This window comes from Triturus cristatus, chromosome 3_2 (genome assembly GCF_964204655.1).
Source record: "Triturus cristatus chromosome 3_2, aTriCri1.1, whole genome shotgun sequence".
In the NCBI taxonomy this organism is placed as follows: Eukaryota; Metazoa; Chordata; class Amphibia; order Caudata; family Salamandridae; genus Triturus; species Triturus cristatus.
Genome location: NC_140584.1, coordinates 921,577,258 through 921,599,615, shown reverse-complemented (window position 1 = coordinate 921,599,615; position 22,358 = coordinate 921,577,258). Strand labels below are relative to the sequence as shown.

The window sequence follows — 22,358 nt, the reverse complement described above, 5'->3', positions numbered from 1 at the left end:
GCCAGTTTTGCCAAAAGTCTAGGTATAGTGGTCAGCAATGATCTATCAATGAAAGCTCAGATCAGCTCGGTGGTCTCTGCCGGCTTCTTTCAACTACGCAGAATCAAGAAAATCAGCAGATTTCTGTCTCGGGAAGCCTTGACTTTAGTAATTTTAGCTTTGGTCATCTCCCGACTTGATTACTCCAACTGCCTCTATGTAGGCATCCCGGCGTACCAGCTTAGACGCCTCCAACTAGTCCAGAACCAGGCTGCCAGACTGATTTTCCATCAGCCTAGATGGCACCGCATTCGGCCTCTGATGAAAGGCTTCCACTGGCTGCCTGTGGCCATGCGCGGACTTTTCAAGATGGGATGCACAATTTTTAAATCTCTTTATGAGAACAGCCCAGCCTTCATTTCATCTAAGATTATACATTACGTCCCCACTCGCAACCTTCGATCCACTCACCTGAATCTGCTAGTCACCCCCACCTTCAAACGCAAAAAACTTGGAGGTGCCCGTTTTGGAGTTTTAGCCCCTCAGTTCTGGAACTTGCTCCTGCTGGAGTTAAGGATGGCCACATCCTATGCACTGTTCAGAAAACAGCTGAAGACTTGGCTGTTCTCTCAGGCCTATGATTACTAGCTCCTTCCTCTAGTGCTGCTTCACGTCTCTTTTAGTTCCAAGAAGCCGTTGGTGAACAAGCGCTTGATAAATTCCCTTTAACATAACATAACAAAATAGAAGCAGCCTTCTGTTTGGCCACTCTGGATACACTGCATAATCCCAGAGAGAGAAAAAAAAGCTCAAAGGAATGTCCTGAACACTATTCACACATTGATGTTTTGTAGATGGAGGTTACCGTGGACACAATGAAAGGTCGTCATGACCTCAGGACAAACTCCAGAGTAGTGGCCACCTGCCACACCATCTGCTTGAACTCTTACAATTGGCATATCACAGGATGAGAATGTGATAGTGCTGCCATCAACACCTGCAGCAGCACAGCCATCTGGGCCCGAAAAGGAGTCAGTTGCCTGGAAAGTCTTTATATTTCCAGCTTAAAAAAAAAAAAAGCAAAACATAAATGCCCAAAAAGTAACATGCACACGTGCAATCGGGTGCCCCACAGGGGCCTGTCTGGCCAGTGCTCCGTGGGCATAAACGGGATGTGGAAGTACCTGTGAGCTATACACCCTAATCACGTAGGTTGTGCAGAGAAGGAAAGAACACATCAGGGAGCAGTAGGAGAGGGCACTGCACCGCCTGAAGTATAGTATCAACAAGAAGAGGACAACAATGAGAATATGCAGTATTTTGCTACATACTCTAAATGCTGTCTGATGGTAATAACATCTGGTGAGACTAATGATTTTTTTAAAAAAAAAAAAGCATTGCAGGACTGTCTGCAATAAGATTACAATGACTTGTACAAAAAACTTAACAGATTAAAAAAAAAGTAATCACAAAAAAATACTTTGTTACATACAAACAATGCAAAGTGAGGGAGAGGAGGTGACTGTTAGAAAGGAAATGTGACCATTAGTTCCTTGAGAAGAACGTTCTGCTCTGTAGTTGAATTTGTAATGAGAGAAAGTTTTGGAATCAACAGTAATATGATGTAAACCTAAAGATGGACTTCAAGGGAACCCTGAATTGGATGCCCTTTCTCTTCACCAGTGATCATGTACAGTGTGTCCCTTTATTTGAGCCAGTTTTTGGAAGGTCACTTGGAGTTAACACTAGCTAAATCAACTGGTTCATTAATTATTTAATATTGTTATAATTTTTTGCCATGCTTCACTGATGTACACAACAGGTGCAGATTGGGTAGCAGCAGTGCAAACGTTTGTTATCACAGGTAGAGAATGGGTGGCTGAAATGCACATTAGCAGTGTGAGATTCATTCACCTGCACAGCACAGTAAGGGCAAAGGTTATTGAAGTGCATGCGTTCTCACACACAACACATACTGTATGTGAAGCAGTTGTGTACATTTTCCTCATGTACAAACACTGGAAAAATCACCAGCTGATTCAGGTTTCCCGCAATCACTATGTGTGGGGTTGTGTATGTGCATGCTGGTTCACACGAATGGCATAGAAAGAGAAAAGAAAGCTCGAGCAGGATCATTAAAATATTTTTAGGTCTCGCCTGAGACAGCGCTTTAGCGCTGTTCTGGCGAGACTTATAGTAAGCACTTTTGGAAGTGCAAACGAGTGCTTTCAGGCCGCCAACTACTGTGCATGTGTGCCGGGCGCGCGCACCATTTGGCAGCCTGAAAGCACTCGTCTTTCACTTTCGCCTGTCACACAGCCGCGCTTTGAAGTGTGGCACGGCCGCTTTGATGTGATCGCGATCACTTTCACACTGTGGCAGCCTGCGTGTACAAAGAGCACTCTAAAAGAAAACAGCATCGTTATATTCTTCATTTACAATTAAACAGTCTAAACATACAATGTACACATTGTGTCAAGACGCTGTAATGTGTGCCTCATGCGCGTTTTACATAAATTACAACACACTCTTGCACCAACCACAGCATACAAAGAAACGTTTTCAGGTGAAACAGTTCTGGGAAAGAATGTACTCTGTTCTAATGTATGGGCTACCCCTCACACACTTGCAAACGGTTTAGGCTTGCATTTTAGTTGTTCGAAAGAAGTTCCCTTCCAACAAACTGACAAGGAAAACATAGTATGTACACCCATACTGAGTGCTGTTATTTTATGTTACTTAAACGCACATGCGGTTTCTATAAAAAAAAAAAAAAGACAAGGCGGCGCGATTTATTTTAAGACGTGGCATTCCCCAACTGCTATACACACAGCAGCAAACAGGAGGCAAAATACAGTTGTATTTTGAAAGGGGCTAATTTAAAAGTCACTGCCTGTATTGTCATTCACATTTTACTGTGTGCGTTACTTCCACGTGTATACAAAATCGTTGAACTGACAGCTTTTAGAAATGATGAAGTTGCCAGATAGACTTCCTTCCTCTGTGGAGTTGCTGTCACCCCAATAACGTCTTTGCACATCCTCTGATCTAACGTGTATGAATCATTATTTTGAGCAATTATACAGATAGGGCTGTAGTGCCTAGAAGTGTCAGTGAGCTGTATCAGTAATATGCAGAATGTATTGTATATTTAAACCAGAACTGTTTACTCCTTTCATGATGTCATCTCGAGTGGTGCTCCCCCCACCCCAGGACAAAAGAACTGCATGTCACTTCCCGTCTTGTCACCAAGAACGTGTGAGGTTTTCGTCACGGAGTGTGATTCGCTCTAGCCCTAAAGCAGCACCCTCTCCCCTCTTAAAAGTGAGATGGCTCTTCTGTGGCTGTGAGGAGGGAGACGGGCACACAGTGACTTTATTCAGCGGGAATTCGCTGCAGCCAGAGTGCAATCTACTGTGCCACTGAAGGAAGGGGCGAAGCAAAGGTGGATAGCGGAAGTGTCACAGATGTCAAGCATTTGCAATGCAATAGGTCTCGCAGTTACGAGAGTTACAGCTATTGGCATTGTAAATAACAATGCCTTGTATTTATGTTTTTAAAACAAAAATAAAAGGCATTAATATTTGCTATGTCAATAGCTCAAACAAGCGTAAATGAGACCTATTGCATTGCAAATGCTTTTTTTTTTTTTTTTTGCATGCAGCACAATTACAACACGGGCCCAGATACAGCTAACATATAAGAAGCTTCTAGCAGGCGACTGTGAAGGCCATAACCCCCGTCCCCCCCCTTTCAGTGCGAACACAAGGGATTGTAAACATCAAGGGGCCTTCATGTGGAGCTCAAAGACCTCATAAATCAGGTGCTTATCTCTGGGAAGCTCATTCCTTAGCTGCCCTCTAAGCAGGGACAGGAAGGCAGGATTACGGTTCCAGCAACAAACAAGCATTTGCAATGCAATAGGTCTCGTATTTACACGAGTTTAAGCTATTGGCATTGTAAATGACAATGCCTTTTATTTAGGTTTTAAAAACAAAAATAAAAGGCATTGTCATTTGCAATGTCAATATCTCAAACTCGCGTAAATGCGAGACCTATTGCATTGCAAATGCTTGTTTATTTTGTTCTCAACAATATCACACTATTTGTTATTGGTCTATATGGCACTTTCTGACATGTATTGTTTCTGCATATTTTTACTTATGAAGCGGATATACTTTCTGGCATCTATTAATATATACACTACAACAATTTCAAGTGCATACATAAATCATCTACCATGAAGCAAATCAACAAACCTATGCACAGGGGTGGTCATTTGTAGATTTTTTTGTAATAAACTGCCAATAAGATAGTCTGCTCAAAATAAAGCACCGCTGCAAGGACTTATGTATCCAGCATCAATGAAGATTATGAGCAGCGGTCTACAATCCAATAGTTTCATATAAATCTTTGTGGCGGGCTACTTATGGTATAAGAAAGTTACCGATTTTTGGTCTATTTATTTAGGTCTCCTCTGGATAACAAGGTGTCTACAACCGCTTTGAAAATATTTTTATTCTGTCAAGAACACAAGATCTATTATATCAGTATCAAAACTTAGTGAAACAAATATTGTGCTGCCTAAATGGGTGCATAAAACCAGTGCACAATCACCACGATCCAGATCCTAAAAAAACACACTTTTGGGTGTAAACAGCTATTGGGAATTCAGTTGTAAGATTACCATGGTGCATTGTATTTATTCCAGGGAGAATTTGTTAGTGCTCGAGAGCCCTGTCCAAAAGTGATAAAATAACCATGCATGCAGGAATGCATGTGTTATTGAATCTCCCGCCTGGTGAAGTACAAATGTGAATACCCTTAAATCAGGCGGAAAAAAATCTTACCAAGCCAATTAGGTATACCCTGTTAATCTTCTTTTAACACTTTATTTTGCAAAGGACTGGAAAAGGGAAATGCTGTCTGGCAATCCTGGCTGACATTTGAACATTGGGTTCAAGCTAAATCTTTCTTACCGTGTGAAAAGCCGGGTGGTGTTTGAGTGGACCGCCATCCAAAGTAGATTGCACTCACCGTGGTTAAGTAGGGGTGCCTGATTGGAACTCCGTTTCCAAGGGCACACTGAGCTCGGGACAGTCAGGGTGGGTAAGAGGTAATGTGCGGGTACTCTTGAGTTGTGCCGGCATCTTAGAATGGCAAGGAGACCTATATTTCTTGTGAGGGATTCAGGATGCAGTTCAATTGCAGGAGTCTCTTTAACCCTTCTATGGATTGCCCTGAGGTGTAATTCTTTATAGAAGGGGGTGGACGTTGTGTAAATGGTGGCAAACCATCTTGTTATGAACCAACTTATGGAAAATGATGGTACACAGACAACCCTGGGCTCAGGGTAAGATTACAGTAAACCGTGGTAAAAAATTACAATACATTGAAAGCACCTTTCATTTGGGAATGGAACATATAGAGCCACAACTTTGGCAAGTAAGCGTTGAACACCAGCCAAAATGATCAAAAGCTACACAACATTCGTAAGGCTAATATGGAACAATTCATTTTTTATTAATGCCCAAAGTTAATCGTGTTCATTCAATCCAGTAGTATGTGTGCGGAATTATTCAATGTATTTAGCCTTTATTTTTGACAATAGGGATTCAATAGAACCCCCGATGTCAACTGTTGCTACGAATAGAACTGACCACCTGATTGCATTTTCACTGTGTTTATCGTCGAAACACCTGATCTGTGCACATTATTGGAACAGTAGTGTATGTATGTTGGATGTACATTACTCAAACAAAAGTGTTATCATGGTGTGAGTGTACCATTATGTAGTTGAGTTTAATCAGGGTCTGTGTGATGGTGTGTTTGTGTGTCATTAACGATGCTCTTAATCTGCTCTCGAATTTACATGTGAAACAAATTTCCTATGAGCTATTTATGTGCTTTTTCTTGGCTTATGCTAACTAGACACCATGCACATTCACTGTTTATTATTTCTGTTTAACATATGCTTGCAAGTAGTGTTTGTTTATTTCCGGATTATGTTGTCCTAGAAGAAGACCCTCTAGTATAGGCTCAATGTTTCAGCCTTCAAGGTTGCTTCCACCTGCTTGCTGTATTGCATTTAATCACAATAGTTCACTGTTGTTTTGTAACTAGTTTGTTCTGTCATCTACAGATATTAGTATAAAAGGGTCTAAATCCATATTCATGTAGAAAGATAGTGCTTAGATGGTAAGGGAGTAGGGCGCTTATTACTTCTATGCTCTGATTTTCTGAAATTGTAATTCTTTTCCTCACACCACAATGAATCTTCAATCTCTATTATATTCTACAAGATGATTTTTATATATAAACCTTCGAGCTTGGGGGCAAGCGATGAGACCTTTCCGAACTTACTAGTGATGGTGTCTGATTCATTCTGCATTTTCCTATCACTAAATAGCAATTACTTTATGCATCTGCCCTTTGCGATTTCTGTATTGTACCTCTTTTTACGTTTTGTAATAATTATTTCTAAATTCTCTAATTGTACCCTAGAACTCCCTTATTCAGTCTGTCCTTCCTTAATTTACACTATGTTTTGCTTCTTATCATGGGATACATTGTCTCATATAATTTAGTATTTTTTTTAACAGGTTTTATTGCGTTTTATGGTCCTAACATACAGGAAAAACAAAAGACCAACCCCCCCACCCCAAAAAAACAAACAATAACCGCGTAATTCCCCTCCCCTAATGACCTTCTCTTCCCTCCTACTGTCTCACAGGTGCCCTATGTCTTTATGGGATTATAGTATGGTAGTTGCCCATCTTTAATTGCACAGTTACTTGCTTGTGTGACACCCCCCTAATCTAGGTAATAGAGTGCTATCCAACGGCCATTTCCATCTGGCTCTCGAATAGCACTCTGCTCGAATTACCATCTCGCACCGGCCATACCATCAAGCTCAGATCACACCACCGAGCCCGACCTCAGCCAGCGCTGCCAATACTGGATCCCACCACACCAGTTCTGTCATTTTCCGCCTGTCAGTCCCTGCCAAGTCTGAATGTCAATATGGACCCAGTGCAAGTCGCGATACCAGAAACACAGCCAGGCCCAGCCTGGCCTCAGCAAAAGTGCCCATGGGGTGCACCTTTAAATATAGAAATGCCCTGCTCACTGAATGAAGTTATGAGTGAGGAACTTGCAAAGGAACTACAGTTGGAAGAAGAAAGTGATACCTTTCCTGAAACAGAGCTGACTGATGAAGGGCTGTTGATCACTGGGGACAACGTTGACACTTGCAGCGATGAAGTACTAGCTCAGATGCTGCAAATGCAGTTTGACAGGGAATATGATGCTCAGCTTCTGCGGGAGGAAAAGAAGTTCAACGGAGACAGCAAAGTTTCCATATCATTTGAGAATTATCGAAAGGTTCATCCTTGCGAGGAAAGTGATAGTTCTGAAGATGAAGTAGACTGGCAGGACACTCGTCACGATCCTTACAAAGCAGATAAACCTACTACCACTCCAAAAAAAGGCTTCAGTGGAAAAGGAAAGGACATCACTACTAAACATGACGAGGTTGTGTGTGGCAGAAAAAACACTGCCAGAATGGAAAATTTTGCACCAGAATTTCAGGTCGGAGATGGTATTGGAATGGATTTAAAGCTGTCCAATCAAGTTTTCAATGCGTTAAAACAACATGCCATTTCTGAGCAGCGCCGCAGTGCTAAGGTCCATGAGAAGAAGGAACACTCCACTGCAGAACAAGCAGTGGATCCCAAGACACGGTTACTGTTGTACAAAATGGTGAATGCAGGCACACTGGAGTCTATCAACGGCTGCTTTAGTACTGGGAAGGAATCAGTGGTCTTCCATGCTAATGGGGGAAGTATTGATGATAAAGCAGTGCCTTCAGAATGTGCCATAAAGGTCTTTAAAACTACTCTTAATGAGTTCAAGAACCGTGACAAATACATTAAGGATGACTATCGATTCAAAGAGCGCTTCAGCAAACTCAATCCACGTAAAATAATTCGCATGTGGGCTGAAAAGGAAAAGCATAACTTGAACAGAATGCAGAAAGCTGGAATCCCTTGTCCTGAAGTAGTGATGCTCAAGAAACATGTTCTGGTGATGTCTTTCATTGGCCAGGATCAGGTCCCAGCTCCCAAACTCAAGGAGGTTAAACTGAACGGAGAAGACATGAAACAAGCTTACTATCAGGTTCTTTATATGATGCAGCAGTTGTACAATGAGTGCAATCTGGTCCATGCTGATTTGAGTGAATACAATATGCTGTGGCATGCTGGGAAGGTATGGCTCATTGATGTGAGTCAGTCTGTTGAGCCCACTCATCCTCATGGATTGGAATTTCTCTTCAGGGACTGCAGAAATGTCTCCCAGTTTTTCCAGAAAGGTGGTGTTCCAGAAGTTCTTAATGATCGGGATCTTTTCAATGCTGTCTCTGGTTTGAATATTACAGCTGATAACGAAGTTGACTTCCTTGTGGAGATTGAAAGGTTGGAGAAATGCAATGAAGATCATGTGCAGAAGCATGGAAAAAAGGTTTCTTCGTTCATTACTGATGATGATGATGGGCCACCAAGAATATTTGACGATTAACATACAGAGAACAAAAAGGGATGTCCTTTCAGTTAGAGAAACACAAGTTTGCTGCTTCTGAAGGTGTTCGTGCAGTGGTTAATGTCAACTGCCATTGACCTATGGAAATTGCAGTAAAATTTGAATGGCAATCAAAAAACAAAACCATGGAAACACACGATGTGCAACGGTACTTCGGTGTTTTCAGAGTTGTTTGTGTTTCCCACTTGTGGGATTTTAACAAAGTATGATGTTATGAGAATGGGCACCATTGCTGTCATACTGTGCTCCAGAGTAATTCTTAAATTACTTTGAAGACCATTATTACTGGCCAACTTATAATGGATTTTATGGCATCATCACTGCAGGGTATATAGACCTAGGAAGAATGTTCTTCGACAAACCAAATTGGTTGATAATTATTGTCCTAAAACTGAAAATGCAGTTTTTTATAAAACAAAATATGGAACTGCTTTTTATCACAAAATATTTTTCCAATTCGCATGGAACATAATTTCTTTAACAAACTTGTATTTGTTGGCTCTTAATTTTGCTACCAAAAGGTTTTTGAATATTGCACAGTATGATTGTAGCTAAACAGTCTTGTCATACTGTAGAATCTAAATACTAAAAACCAAAGACTGCTTTGGACAAATAATTTGAATTGAATTGCAGTATTTTAGTCTTCTGAGAATGTAAACAGTGTCTGTTTTGGTCAAGAACATTTAAGACATTCTTGAACATCACGGCTCTCAAATTGTTTTACTCTGTCATGAAAATACAGAAATAAGTAAACGAGACAAATTAAGTTTAGCCACCAATCCCTTTACATTTGTTATCAATTGGAGACCGTGCTGTTGTACTATGCAATAAGAATTATTGGTTAAAATGCCTTTTTATTTTTTTCCCTTACTCCCCACCCCCATTTTGTGTTTTCACTCCAAGCAAACAAAATGTTTGATGCCCATTGTTATTCCTTAACACACCGGGATAGGGTGTTGGTACTTAAAGACAAAGCATACCAGACCTTGAACAAGAAACATCATTCATGTCTGTGACGTTCTCTCGGTGTGTGAATAAGCGTGGATTTTGTTTTCAAAGCAACTGATACAAAAGTAAACAATAAACCTAACATGAACGCAAAAAAAAAAAAAAAAAAAAAAATAGAGTGCTATCCACTGTGGTGATGTCCATCATACTGGGATTGTGCAGTGTGGGCTTGTAGTCAGTCATTCGGTTAGGTGTGACACCAATTCTGGCATCACAATGTGGATCCAGAGGGGGGGGAGAAGTTAGAGAGGAAAGTGGAAAGAGAATCCTCCTGAAATTGTTAATGTTGCTGATAAAGATAAAGATCCTGATGAAGATTCCAGAAGCCAGTTTCAGTTTGATGATCAGAGTGAAGAGCTGTTGTAAAGTCATCACGAGAAGCAGCAAGAAAGAGCTCATTAAAGGCTCCAGTTGAAAATATGAGTCTTGAGAGCCCCCAGGACAGAAAGCAGTAATGCTGGTCAAAGTACAAATTTGCTGAGAGTGAAGAAGACTCCGCAATAGTCACAAGTAAAAATAAGAGTTATGCATCGAGGAGGCTTCTTACCTTCTAAGGCAGCAAATAGAACTTGCAAAAGAAAACAATGGGAAAACGAAAGATCAGAGACAATCAGAGAAGAACCTGAAGGAATCGAAATCGATTCAAATAACAGTGGTAGTGAATTACCTGTTGCCAAAAGACCATCCATAAAGAGAATCTCGAACAGAAAGTGTACATCATATGAATGGGCATTTCTTGCATCTGGGTCTAAAGAAGAGTCTGTTATGTGAGACTATAAATCAACAGATTGTAGTCAGTGCATCTTTGATGGCACACTTTGAAATTTTGCCAATATTGTTGGTTTAGAAATTTTAAAACTAAGATTTTGAAGTCTGCAAGAAGTTTATCATTTTATCTATGCCCCAAAAAATCCAGATGAAGAAATAGAACGTGAAATCTATTAACTGAATAGAAGAATTTTAAATAAATCGCTTTTTTTCTAAACAAATCTTAAAACTGATTCAATTTTGCTTTCGATATCAATAGAAATGGAATACAGCAGATGCTATAAAATTGCTAGTGTGATTTCATTAACAGTGGTACTAATCGTTTCAATTGGCCTACTGTGCCTGATTTCTGCACTTCGATATGCTTCTTTACAGGTTGGATTGGCTACTGTTCATGATGAAATTGAAGACAACGTAGTGGAATATTAGTTAGTGGTTTTAAGGATCTCATCTATGCAAATATGTTGGGTGAAAATGTGGACATTGTGGGAGTTAGGAAATGCGTAGTTTGTACATTTCTTTCTTCTTCAGGTGAATGAACGACTATCTACAATAGCAGCTGTCTTGCAGTCTTTTATGTAATGTTTGTGTTAGTATATTTAATAAGCAAGAATTTCTATTACCATACTTGTCGGATTTCAATCCTTAGCTGGAGGACCTTCATGTTTCTGAAGGTACTGGAAATAGGGTAACCTATAGTAAATATTTTAATACAGTGGCCCAATCTGACCTTTTTTTAGTTTAAACTCTTTTTATTGGGATTTTGTATTGCATTACATCAATCCTAATATCGGTAAAAAACATTTCATCGTGAATTACATTAACACGTCTATTATCAGTTGAGAAATCACTTTAAGAAGAATAGCTTACATCACTCATTATGTGCTCTGACAGTACAGTTATGGTACGATGCCCATTCCGAGTGTTAACCTGTGCCCGGCCTCTGATTTGATGGTAGTGTGTGTATCAGCCTTCGGCTTGGTATGTCAATTTTGATCAGGGACCACTGGGTATTCCTTTCATGTTCCTTTGTGGCGTGTTCTCGCTCAACGTTGGTCTTGTGTGTTCCCATTAAGATATCATCGGATTCGGAACCACCGATTGTAGGGGAAGAAAAAAAAGATAAAAAGAAGAAAAAACTCCCCATTGTACTCGGGGGTGAACTGGGGAACTGTTGCGGAGCTACTAGTGTAGTATGGTTATGTGTTTGGGTGTGGGTGCAGTCTGTTTCAATATCAGATACGTGCGGGGAGGTCTGTGGGGATTTCGCTCTGTGGGTCATTCAGAGGCCTTAGGTTGTCTCATTGCAATGTCTGTTCTAGGTGGCTGTGACTGGTAGTATGTTATCTTCTATCGGTCTCTGGGGGGATAGAGGTGGAATCTGTAATTGGGTGGCTGTCTGTGATGGCGGTTGTGTTGTTTCTTGAATAAATCAGTGCATCAGTTGTGCCCACTCTAGGGAGATTGGATGCTTCCGCATTCCCCTCACCTCTTCGTCCCGCAGTACTTCTTCCTCTGCCGTGCCCCATTTCTTAATGGCTCCTATCCAGGCTACCTCGGAGGGTCCTCCCGGGGCCCGCCAGTGCATGGCTATACCTCTTTTTGCTAAGATAATGGCTATGGAAGCGAAGGGGTACTGGACCTTCTCGGTTTTCCGCCTGCGGAAAATGCAGAGGGCACTGGCTTCCCAAGAAGACATGGTCAGAATGTTGGTTGTTTCACGGAGTGTTTGGTGTATTCTGTCCCAGTAGTGGTGTATAGTAGGGCGGTCCCAAAACATATGTTTAAAGTCCGCCTCGGGTATTATGGCATCAAGGGCAGGCAAAGTGTGTATCAGGATAAAAACGGTGGAGGCGTTGTGGGGTGAGGTAAGCCCTATGGAGCATATGGAACTGAATGTTCCTAAAACGTGCGTTCCTGGAAACCTTTTTGATGTATTCCAGTGCTTTTTCCCACTCTTTATCGTTGAATACCCGACCCACTTCATCTTCCCACGTCTGTCGTAGTGAGTCCAATGGGCGGAGAATCAGTTCGCGAACGGCTTTGTATAGCCAGGTCACTAAATGTCTGCCTGCTCCCATGTGTAATATAGTGTGTATTACCGGGTGTGTCGGGGGCTGCCCCGCGTTTAGGTCCCAATATTGACGGCCGATGGCACAATCTGACCTTAACGTTAAACAAGCTAAAAGGAAATATGTGTGTAGACTGAGAAAAGAAGAGCGTGGATTTGTTAAAAAAAATTATGAGTAGTGAAATTTATGAGAGACTGGAAGAGGAATTTAGGTCTTCAAATTTGCATCTGTGGCATGAAAGAAAGGATGAATTGCATATGGTGTGCCATGAGCCTACAGGAGAACAATCAATGGAGTTTGTGGTAAAGAGTGAGCTTGCAAGAAGATGATGTTACCAGTGATTATTTCCTGGTTGGTGAAGAACCAATTCTTAGAGGAATTTATTATGTTTATGTTAAGGCTGCCTTTTTCAACCTGCTACGTAATTGGGTGGGATCTTGGTATCTGGCTGTGGTAGAGTCTATCCTGTGAATGGAATGAGTGGTACTGTTATTGAAGAGGGTGATAGAAGGTTTTGGTCAGATTGTGTTAGATGTATTTGGGGCTCTGATTCCATCTGTTGGAGTGGCTATGAATGACGTGAAAATTTGAAGATTAGCAGAGCTTGTGGATCACCTAGCTTCTAATAATGCTGAAGCACTAGCACAAAAAAAATGGAACTAATTGGTATCGCCTCCGATGATTATGCAAAACCACTTAGCCCTAGGTATCCTGCTTACGAAGGAAGATGGTGCTGAAGTGTTCTGAAGGTGAGAGAATGTTGCACTTTCATCCCAGGTGTGTTAATGCCTATGTCTTGAATGTAGTTAATATGTCTTGAGAAGTCCACATTTTTGAAGAGTTTGACTTCTGAGAAGCAGTAGGATCCTTTCTGATACTTCTAGGGATTCTGTCACATTTATTTCTGATTTTGCTGCTCATTTGGTACTCAGAATATTTTTGAATTTGCATGCTATTTTGTATCGCCCAATTAAGTGCCTTCATGGGAATAACTTTATGCATCCGCCCTTTGTGATTTATGTATTTTACCTTTTTACATTTTTGTAATAAATCTTTCTAAATATGCCCTAGAACTCATTTATTGAGTGTGTCCTTCCTTAAGTTGATATACTGTTGTGCACCCTATTTTGAGACTCACTGCCTCATACAATTGAAGTTTAGCACCATCACAGTTCCATCTTCAACTGGGTGTGTTGCTGAGGTGTTTGGAGTGTGCGATTTTAGGGGTCTCCCGCACCCACATGACTAGAATGGGGTAGGGATTTTCAGGTTTCAAATGATCTGATTGCATGACAAAAAATTGACTCTAATCAAAGGAAATTGCTATGTGGACTCCACCCCACATGGCATTGCATGAAATCTGTAGCGGAAGGGAATGGGCTGATGCATTGCTTTCCATGACACACAATCACACAGCAGCCGCACGGTTGCTAGAAGTAGGGAGTAAGACGGTTGTGATGCAGCTTATTATTTTTGTGCCTTATTTAGAGCTCTTCATTACACATACCTACAACATGTTGCTCTCTAGTGGTGTCACTGCTTGAACCCAAAATATAAAAGGAATGGGCAAACGTAGCTAATCGGAAGTCTCATAGAAATTAATTTGACATTATTTGAAGCAGCCAGGTTGCCCTAGTATTCCACAAGGCCTCATAGTAACAGTTGTCCTTAATTCTTTTCTATGGAACATGCGCCCCTAAATTCTAGGATTTTACATGTCCATTTTGTTACTTCTACAAATTAGTTCTTAAATATTTGAATGAAACCTTTCCTTTTTCTAAAGTTTAGTTTGTTATTTCAAGACTTTCATGCAGCTGTTTTTCTTTAGCTGCATTCTTAAACACTATGCCGCCACACTTGAACAAATATCTACATTTGCTGGAAGAAAAGACAAAAGGGTGATCATACCTTGTGCATTATCTGTCTTCGAGACTCTTATACTGTGAAGTCTCCTGTTTCTCAGGTAATAACATGTTGAAGGTATATGATGAATGTAGGAGGCTGGCTTAGTATATGGTGCACACTTTTTAAAAAAATAATTGGGAACCTATTTTATTTTGTAAACAGCCAATACAGTCTGGTTCGACTGAGGTTGTGGGTAGAACTGGCAATATCCTGCAATACATCTATAATGTCGATTTTCATTCTGTCAAAACCATAGAAGAATAAATGAAAGTGAAATACGACTTTAGCATTCCGAAATGCAACCATATGTGCTATGTCTGCTTTACAATCTCTTGTATTTGTACCCCCCAACACTGTGTCCTAAATGTTAATGGATCACATAATAGTACAACTGTCTGCCTCCCTATTGTCCCATTATTGTTGTATCTGTTCTCATCGAGGTGATGGGCTGAATATAAAGGCCTCAATAGTCCGCCCATCTCTTCCAGATCTTAGAGAGGCCTCCCATAGCTTTAAATATAGGCAGCTCCATACCCATGCAGTGGTCCATCCCCTTTTTCCAAACAGCCTACAGGGAGGAGAGGTGGCCTTTCACAATTTAGCGATATCCCTTTTCGACAAAGTGAGGCCCAGAAACAGTAGGTGATGCTCCACTGCATATATTAGGTCCCGTACCACCATTCCTTGAGCACCAGTAGGTGGGAAGCAGCATAGTAGGATTGGATGTCTGCGGTGGCTATCCCCCCACAATATGTGGATTGAAAGTATGTTCGTAAGGCCACCCGAGCGGAGCCACCCTCCTACCCCCCCAGAGAAACTCCCCCAGTATCGCATTTATATGTTGGAACCACATAGTCTGTATCGGGCATGAATGGTTCTGCATCTGGTAATGGAGACGAGGGAGAGATACCATCTTGAAAATAGCAGATCTTCCAAATATGGACAGAGGCAAATGCAACCAGGACCGTATCTCGTCTTTGATTGCGTCCACAAAGGGGCAAGATTCTTCTCTCATGACGTGTTGTGAGGCCGACAGAAATACACCCAGGTATGTTAGGCCCTCTGTGGCGACCGTTACTTCCTTTGACCATGCACCAAGTTAGCTCTCTCCCTTCAATAGCCATAGGATTGATTTGCGAGTATTCATAAATAGGCCAGAAGTAAAATCTGCATAATACGGAGCAGTCTCTGGTCCGTCTTATTGGGCTCAGTAAGAAAAAATAGGGTGTCGTCTGCATATAGTGCTATGTGATCGGAGACCTCTCTTGACCACTCGAATCCACGCACCTGGGCATCTATCCTGACCCACGCCTCCATCACTAGCACAAACAGGTAAGGGGATAGGGGACACCCCTGACGGGGTACCTCGCCCTATAAGGAGTTTGGGAAACCGACCCCGCTACTTGCACCCATGCTTTGAGGTCTATATACAGAAGGTGTATGCATAATAGGAAGCGAGGGCCCTTGCTGAGGCGTCGCAGAAACGCGAAGATATAAGGCCAGCTAAGCGAATCAAATGCTTAATCTTTATCCGCTAACAACAGTAACACGGAGCGATCGTGGCGTTCAATCGCCGCCATGGCATTGTGGGCACGGCAAATTTTGTGGCACGTGGCCCGGTGAGGCATGCAGCCCATCTGGTCTGGATGTACCAGCTCTGTTATATATGCCAATATGCGGTTAGCTAGAGCTTTAGCAAGTGATTTGGCTTCAACATTTAACAGGAAAATGGGACGGTACGAGGTATGTTGGTTAGTTAACGTGGCACCCAGCTCTTCAGTTGTGAGGGGGGAGTTCTGTTCTACCCGCATCCAACAAAGCTTGCATTGACAAGTCATTTATAAAGCGTTATATAGTTGTTTCCGGTATTATCTCCCTTGGGGCATACAACTCCGTATAATAATTCACAAAGCTAGCGGCAATCTGGGATGGATAGCTAAGCACCTTGCCATTTGTGTGCTGGATTTATCTCCCCATTGATATATCCTACTCCGAGATGCCAGTCTAACCTCGTCCAGTAGTTTGCTCGCATATATCTGTTGCGTAAGAAGCAGTTGACAACGCGGTTGATTCCCATTCTCCCCTCATCCGCGCCGCTCCCAGTCTGAGTTGGGCTTTGGTGTGTATTAGTGCCTCACGGCAGTGCTTCCATTGCACTGCGCAAAAGAAGACCTCTACGCCTCGTAGCGTCGGTGTCATGGCCTCCCACAGAGTCTCAGCAGACTCCACAGACCCTACGTTATGAGCAAGGAATTCGTCAATCGCTTGATGCATCTGTGTCCTATATTGATCATATAGACGCCAAGCAGAAAGACACCAATGAAAGACGGTGCGATTGGGAACGATCCGAAGCCCAAGTATCACCGGGGAGTGATTGGATAGGCCTCTGGGTAGGATCGCTACTTTTTGTTTTACCCTGTGGGTGTGCCCAGAGGGCACGAATATGTAATCTGAGCGGGAAAATGAGTTGTGTGCCCCCAGTATAATATGTGTATCCCTGGTCCATCAGGTGAAGTCTCCTCCAGGTGTCCATCCAACAAAGCCCGTCCAGTAAACATTTCAAGCGGGAGACCCGGGTCATCGGTGGTCCTCCTGTCTCTCGCAATCTGTCTCTATTCGGGTGTAACATGTCATTCCAATCCCCCCCCCCCCCCGACTACTGTCAGTCCGTCAGGTATTTCGGTCCATAAGGTCATCAAGCACTCCACAAGGGTGCAGGTGATGGGTGGGATGCATATATGCTAACCAGGACAATTTGTTCCCCATATATTGTGCCAGTTATGATAATGTACCGGCCTTGGGGATCTATCCAGGATCTAGCATGTTTAAAATAAACCCTACGATGAATCAGGATGGCGACTCCCCGAAGCCCGTAGCGAACCCCTAGTGAAAAACCTGGCCATACCCAAAGCAGGAGAGACATGGTGTTTTGGTACCCAAGAGGTGGGTTTCCTGTGGCAGTAGGATGCCTGCCTGGTATCGTTTAGCCTGGTGGAGAATAGCACCCCTTTTCATCTTGTCCAGGACACCTCTTACATTCCAACTAACTATCCGAAGCCCACTCCCCGGGGCAGCTGTAATACCTGTGGGCATAGGGTAGGGCGGTGCATATGTAGCAGAGTCGACCTGTGTGTGGCCTCGACTGGTGGAGTATCATTTGTATGGTAGTAAGGCAGCACATAAAACAACAATAACTTGCCCAACTACCCCCCTAAACCTCAAAACGGTTGAAGTATCTGTTGCGGCGTAGGTATGGTCCCAACCCCAATGAGAGCAGGGTACCAGCCCTCGCCAATAAATCCTTATTAACCTACCCATGTTCCTGTAGTACCCCTCGAGTTTAGGAATGTCCTCTGGAGGGAAATAGCCCTCCCAATCTTTTAGTGTCGTTAGCTGTAAGTTGCATATGTTGCCCCCTTATATATTGTGTTACGAAGCTGTCTATTCGCGTTGGGTCTCGGTTGTTCTTAGATTGGATTCGCTTCAGTACTTAGATCGTTGCCATGATCTGGACCTATGGTTCCTTTTTCCTTTAGGTCTGGACTGTTTGGGAGCCAGGTCAGAGTTGTGGCTTGGCGGTGTTGTGGTGTTTAACCTTTACTACTTTATCTGTCCAAACGAATACTTCCTCAGGGGATTCGAAGAAGAGCGAGCGTGATTGTTGAGTCACTCTCAGCGGGGAGCATAGGAAAATTTAAGGTTGTGCAGGCGGGCCTTCTCCTCTGTGAAGGATTGTCGACGCTGCTAAACTAATTTAGTATAATCTGGAAAGATCAGTATGTGTTGTGGGGCATAAGATAGTGAGTCGTTCAATCTGGCCTGTCTCAGGATAGTGGCCCTATCATGAGAATTCAGGATCCAGGCTATAACAGGTCTCCGCCTAGCGCCAGGAAGGGGTTTTTGAAGTAGTGCCCTGTGCGCTCGCTCTATAATGAAGCATTGAGACAGAGAATCAGGGGGGAGCCAGTCCATGAGCCATGTAGTGAGGACTTTCTCCATATCCCCTCTCTTGCAGCCATCGGGGGAAGCCCACAAAACGAAGGTTATTCCTTCGGGCCTGTCTTTCCGCACCCTCCACCCATGTTGCCAGGCCTCCTGTAAGGGTCTCTAAGGTACACACCTTTTTCTGCAGGAAGGTGACAGTGTCTTCCACCCTCCGTCATCCTGTCAACTACGTTGCGCAGGTCCTAGCGTATGCGCATGATGTCGGAGTCCACCTCACTTATTTTGGTATGTAACATGTCACTAGATAGTGTGATAGCAGCCATCAATGCTGCATTATCTGGTATGACACTAGTTGAGCCTCCAGGGTCTGGTGCCTGGGCTCCCGTGCCCGTGTATCGATCCATTGTGCTCTGCATATTTATCCCGCCCAGCATTTTATCCCTTATCATTGTACATTCTTATGCAGGTCTATATACCAGTCAGTGGGCCGCTGCAAGCGTGGTGTGAGCCCAGGCCGAATGTATGTTTTCTGCATAGTTCTGTCGGTTGTGGAGGGGGGTTCCTTTCCCCCGAGGATCTGGCCAAATTGTCCTCTTGATGGATGGAGGCTGGAGGGGGAGCCACCCTCCCGCAAGCCGCACCAGGACCTAGCCTGACCACCTCCGCAAGCGGGTGTGCCCCCACCCTTCCCTATAGGGTGCCTTGTTTGCCAACCTGGTATAGGCCTTCATCAGGGCACCTGGCCCACCTCCTGGGTTCCAAGGCCCAGCTGCTCCTCTCCACCCTTAATCAACTTGGCTCCGGCCGATCACCCCACCCTGTGGGAGACTCGCGTCTCATTTCCTATAGCGTTAGGGAGGCCAGTCGGAGCAGGAATTGCAGACGGATCTTGGGGGCTTGGAACTACCTCTGGGCTCTCCGCCGCCTCCGTATCCTTTCCAGCTTATAAACTACTGGCCTCTGGGTGTAGTTGGTGCCTGAGGCAACTGGATGCAGCTGGGTGTCTAGTGCCAAATTTGTGTTGCTCCCACCTGCTCCTGGGCGCTACTGGCACATGGAGGTAGTGTGTGTCTGATGTAGCCGGGGGCAGCTGGATCTCCAAAGTACAAATTTGTGGTGCACCCTCTGGTGCCTCTCCCGTCCGTGCCTTCTCAGCATAGGCCTGGGCACGGGCACAAGATACTGATGCCCCTGGGCTGACCCCGACCTCAATAGTTCTTCTTGTACTGCCGCTTTACCTCAGCGGCTCCCAGCCCTCATATGAATGTTGCTGCGACCTGGTCCAGCCACTGAAGCGGGGGATGGACAGATGGCTGTCAGTCACTACCAGGGGGTCTCCTGCGCATCTCTCTGCGAGTGGGCCTATCGGCGGCTCTACCGTGCCACTCACCGATCTCCTCTGGGTCTATGCAGTTCCACACCCCAGGACGACTGCGGGTCAGCTCCTGTCTGCAATCACCCCATTCTGGGTATCTTGCAGCCTCCCAGAAGGCGTGTTAATCAGCTTGTTTTACCAGAACTAATCATATAGTATAGGCTAAATGAAAAAGAAACACAGTGTAGTTATAAAAAAAGTTATATTTATTATACACATTCACTAACACATTAGTATATTTCCTACCCGGAGATATCACCACAATATTTCAAAAGTAGAACAGGTAAGTAGCACAAATACACATTGATCTCCAGGGGGAGACGAAACCATATATTAAGAAAGTGGAATGCGAACTGCGACCAAAGTCGAGTCTTGGACCAGAAGACTCAGAAGAGCTGGGGACCCAAGGAACCACCCGAGGTAAGTACCCAGGAACCCCACAGCGGCCGTGTGCAGAGTGGAAAAACAACCGCGTACCCAATGCATGTTAATGAAAAAGTCACGGTTGCAGTTTTCAAGAAGAAAGACCTTCCCAGTGGACCCTGAAGAATCCCCGTGAAAGATGGAAGTTTGCAGATCTCCCCACCTGTGGATACCATAGAAACCAGGATACCTACACCTAGAAAGTCTGGTGCAAAGTGATGTTGGAAACCGCCGTAGACCACAATGTAGGACTTCAGTAAAGATGCGGCTGGTGAAGAAGGTTAAAGAGTCCGGTCGAATCCAAGGATGGATTCTTGAAGTGGAGTAACTGCAAGCAGAGGGGACAGAGTCTATGCCACTCTGGAGTGACCAGGTGGCACGGAAGACCAATGACCACTGATGCCGGAAGCTGCAGGAGAGTTCACTGCCTTTCTCGCTGCAGCTGTCAGGACCAGGCGACGCTGTGGATGACCAGGAGCGGTCCACAAGCTGTTCCATGCCGGAAGTCTAGAACCAGGGGTTCTGTGTCCGGTGGTAGCAGCAACAATCCTTGGCAGCAGCAACAGACGTGGTAAACAAAGAAGGTGCATGGTCATGACCAGCAAGGTCCAAGGGACTCACCAAGTTCAGGAGAGTCCGAGCAGGCCAGAGCAAGCAGTGGAGCCCACTGAAGCCGAAGGCACAGGAGTCTCAAGAGGACCTCGAGAAGCTCACCAAAGATGCAGGCCCTCGGTGCAGAGGATGTGGTGAGGACGAAGACCTTGGTAGTAAGAGATGCTGGAGGCTGTAGTTTCTTGTAGCGCAAAGATCTCTGGAGGAAAGCGTCTACAAGCCTTGGCAACGGCAAGTCGGCGCGGTGCACAGAGGTTCTGTTCCAGCGGTTCCGGCGAGCGATACAGCTTTCAAACTACTGCTATCTGGATTCCAACTGTAAAACAGATAGACCAGTTGATCAGACCTAACCTCTGATGAATCTTTTTAGTTGTCAACTAGTGATCTGTGTTAACCTCTTCTGTAGTCTCTAAAATAGCATAATTGTGATGAATTTCCATAATGAAGGAAGTCAGCCTGACAAAATCAGGCTGGCGAAATTCCACAATGAAGAAAAGTCAAAACATTTTCCACAAAATAGTGTGTTTTTGTGGAACAGATATATGTAAGAAGAAATGGATAAAATAGTGGAAACAGCACTAGGGGTAGTCTGGGTAGAATCAAAAGATTCTGTATTGTAGGAGGAACTATGTTGGTTTCGTCAAACTGGTGAAATCAATTCTGAGAGAAAAGGTTGTCTGTAATGGTTTGATACTTCCATGTTTGTTTTTCATGTAAAACATATGTGACCAGATTCCTCTCCTCAAGATGCCTGTGGTGGTGAACTAGTAGTACAAGTAAGTAAACATTCCTTGATTCCTCCTCTGTTTTGGGGTCCCTGGGCACCCGGGCAGGACAAACTGTTCACACTGGGCTAACTGGTTCCAAACGGATCTTGTAAAGCTTGTCACCTTATTTTATAGTAATTTTATTTCTTCCACAGCTGCGTTCTTGTAGTAAGAGTGAGCTGATCTCGAAGAGTGCAGAAATCCTGCAAATGTTCCAGCAGGTTCACCGCAAGCCCATGGCCTCGTTTGTCACTACTCCTGTACCGCCAGACTTTAATAGGTAATAACAACTTGTAGTTTTGTTGAATCTTGCTGCTCTTGTTCTTTTGGTTGTTTGTTTCTTGTAATAATTTAAGTTGGATATCTTGATTTAGGATTAATATCCTTATTGTCTAAATACTGCAGCCAATCTTTTGCTTTGCTTTGTGCCTTTTTGGAATTTTATGGTTCCAGGTTAGTGGTGGCTGCTCCTACAGTAGTGCTAAGCAATGTAGTAACATGTCTTTGTTCATTGATATTTATGTTTTGCATTTTGAACTGGTAATTTTAAAGCACTACCTTGATGGCACCAATTGTCAGTAAACACATTTAAGAACAGACCAGTGAATTAGTGAGTGTGATTTAATGATAAATGCTTTGTTGCTCATGAGTTTACGCACAGATTGTTTTCTTTGAGTAACACTATGTGATGTTGTCACTAAGACTATGTATAATGTAAATAGTTGTCCATTTTATTCATATTTTTGTAATTGAAAATCTGTTTTCGCCTTCACAGTGAGTTAGTCCCAGCCTATGACTCCTCCACATTTGTTCTTGAAAATTTCAGGTAAGCCTGCTGGTTTCGCAGTGAATTGCTTGGGTTTAAGGATATTGAACTACTTGCACAGAGGGCGGTGGACAAGAATC

At 43.5% G+C, this 22,358-nt stretch overlaps 1 protein-coding gene and 1 pseudogene across 4 annotated transcripts in view; both read left to right on the top strand.

Moving 5' to 3' along the window:
• TRIM37 (tripartite motif containing 37) overlaps window positions 1–22,358 on the top strand; it is a 1,106,152-nt gene that overhangs the window by 320,228 nt on the left and 763,566 nt on the right. For all 3 annotated transcript variants that reach the window (XM_085649381.1, XM_085649379.1, XM_085649380.1), the window contains exons 9-10: window positions 21,608–21,732; window positions 22,228–22,278. In XM_085649381.1, coding sequence (XP_085505507.1) covers window positions 21,608–21,732; window positions 22,228–22,278 — 176 coding nt within the window. The remainder of the gene's footprint in view (window positions 1–21,607; window positions 21,733–22,227; window positions 22,279–22,358) is intronic.
• On the top strand, window positions 6,826–9,693 carry LOC146858796 (serine/threonine-protein kinase RIO3 pseudogene; annotated as a pseudogene). The gene has a single exon (XR_014980024.1). The product of XR_014980024.1 is annotated as a serine/threonine-protein kinase RIO3 pseudogene (transcript).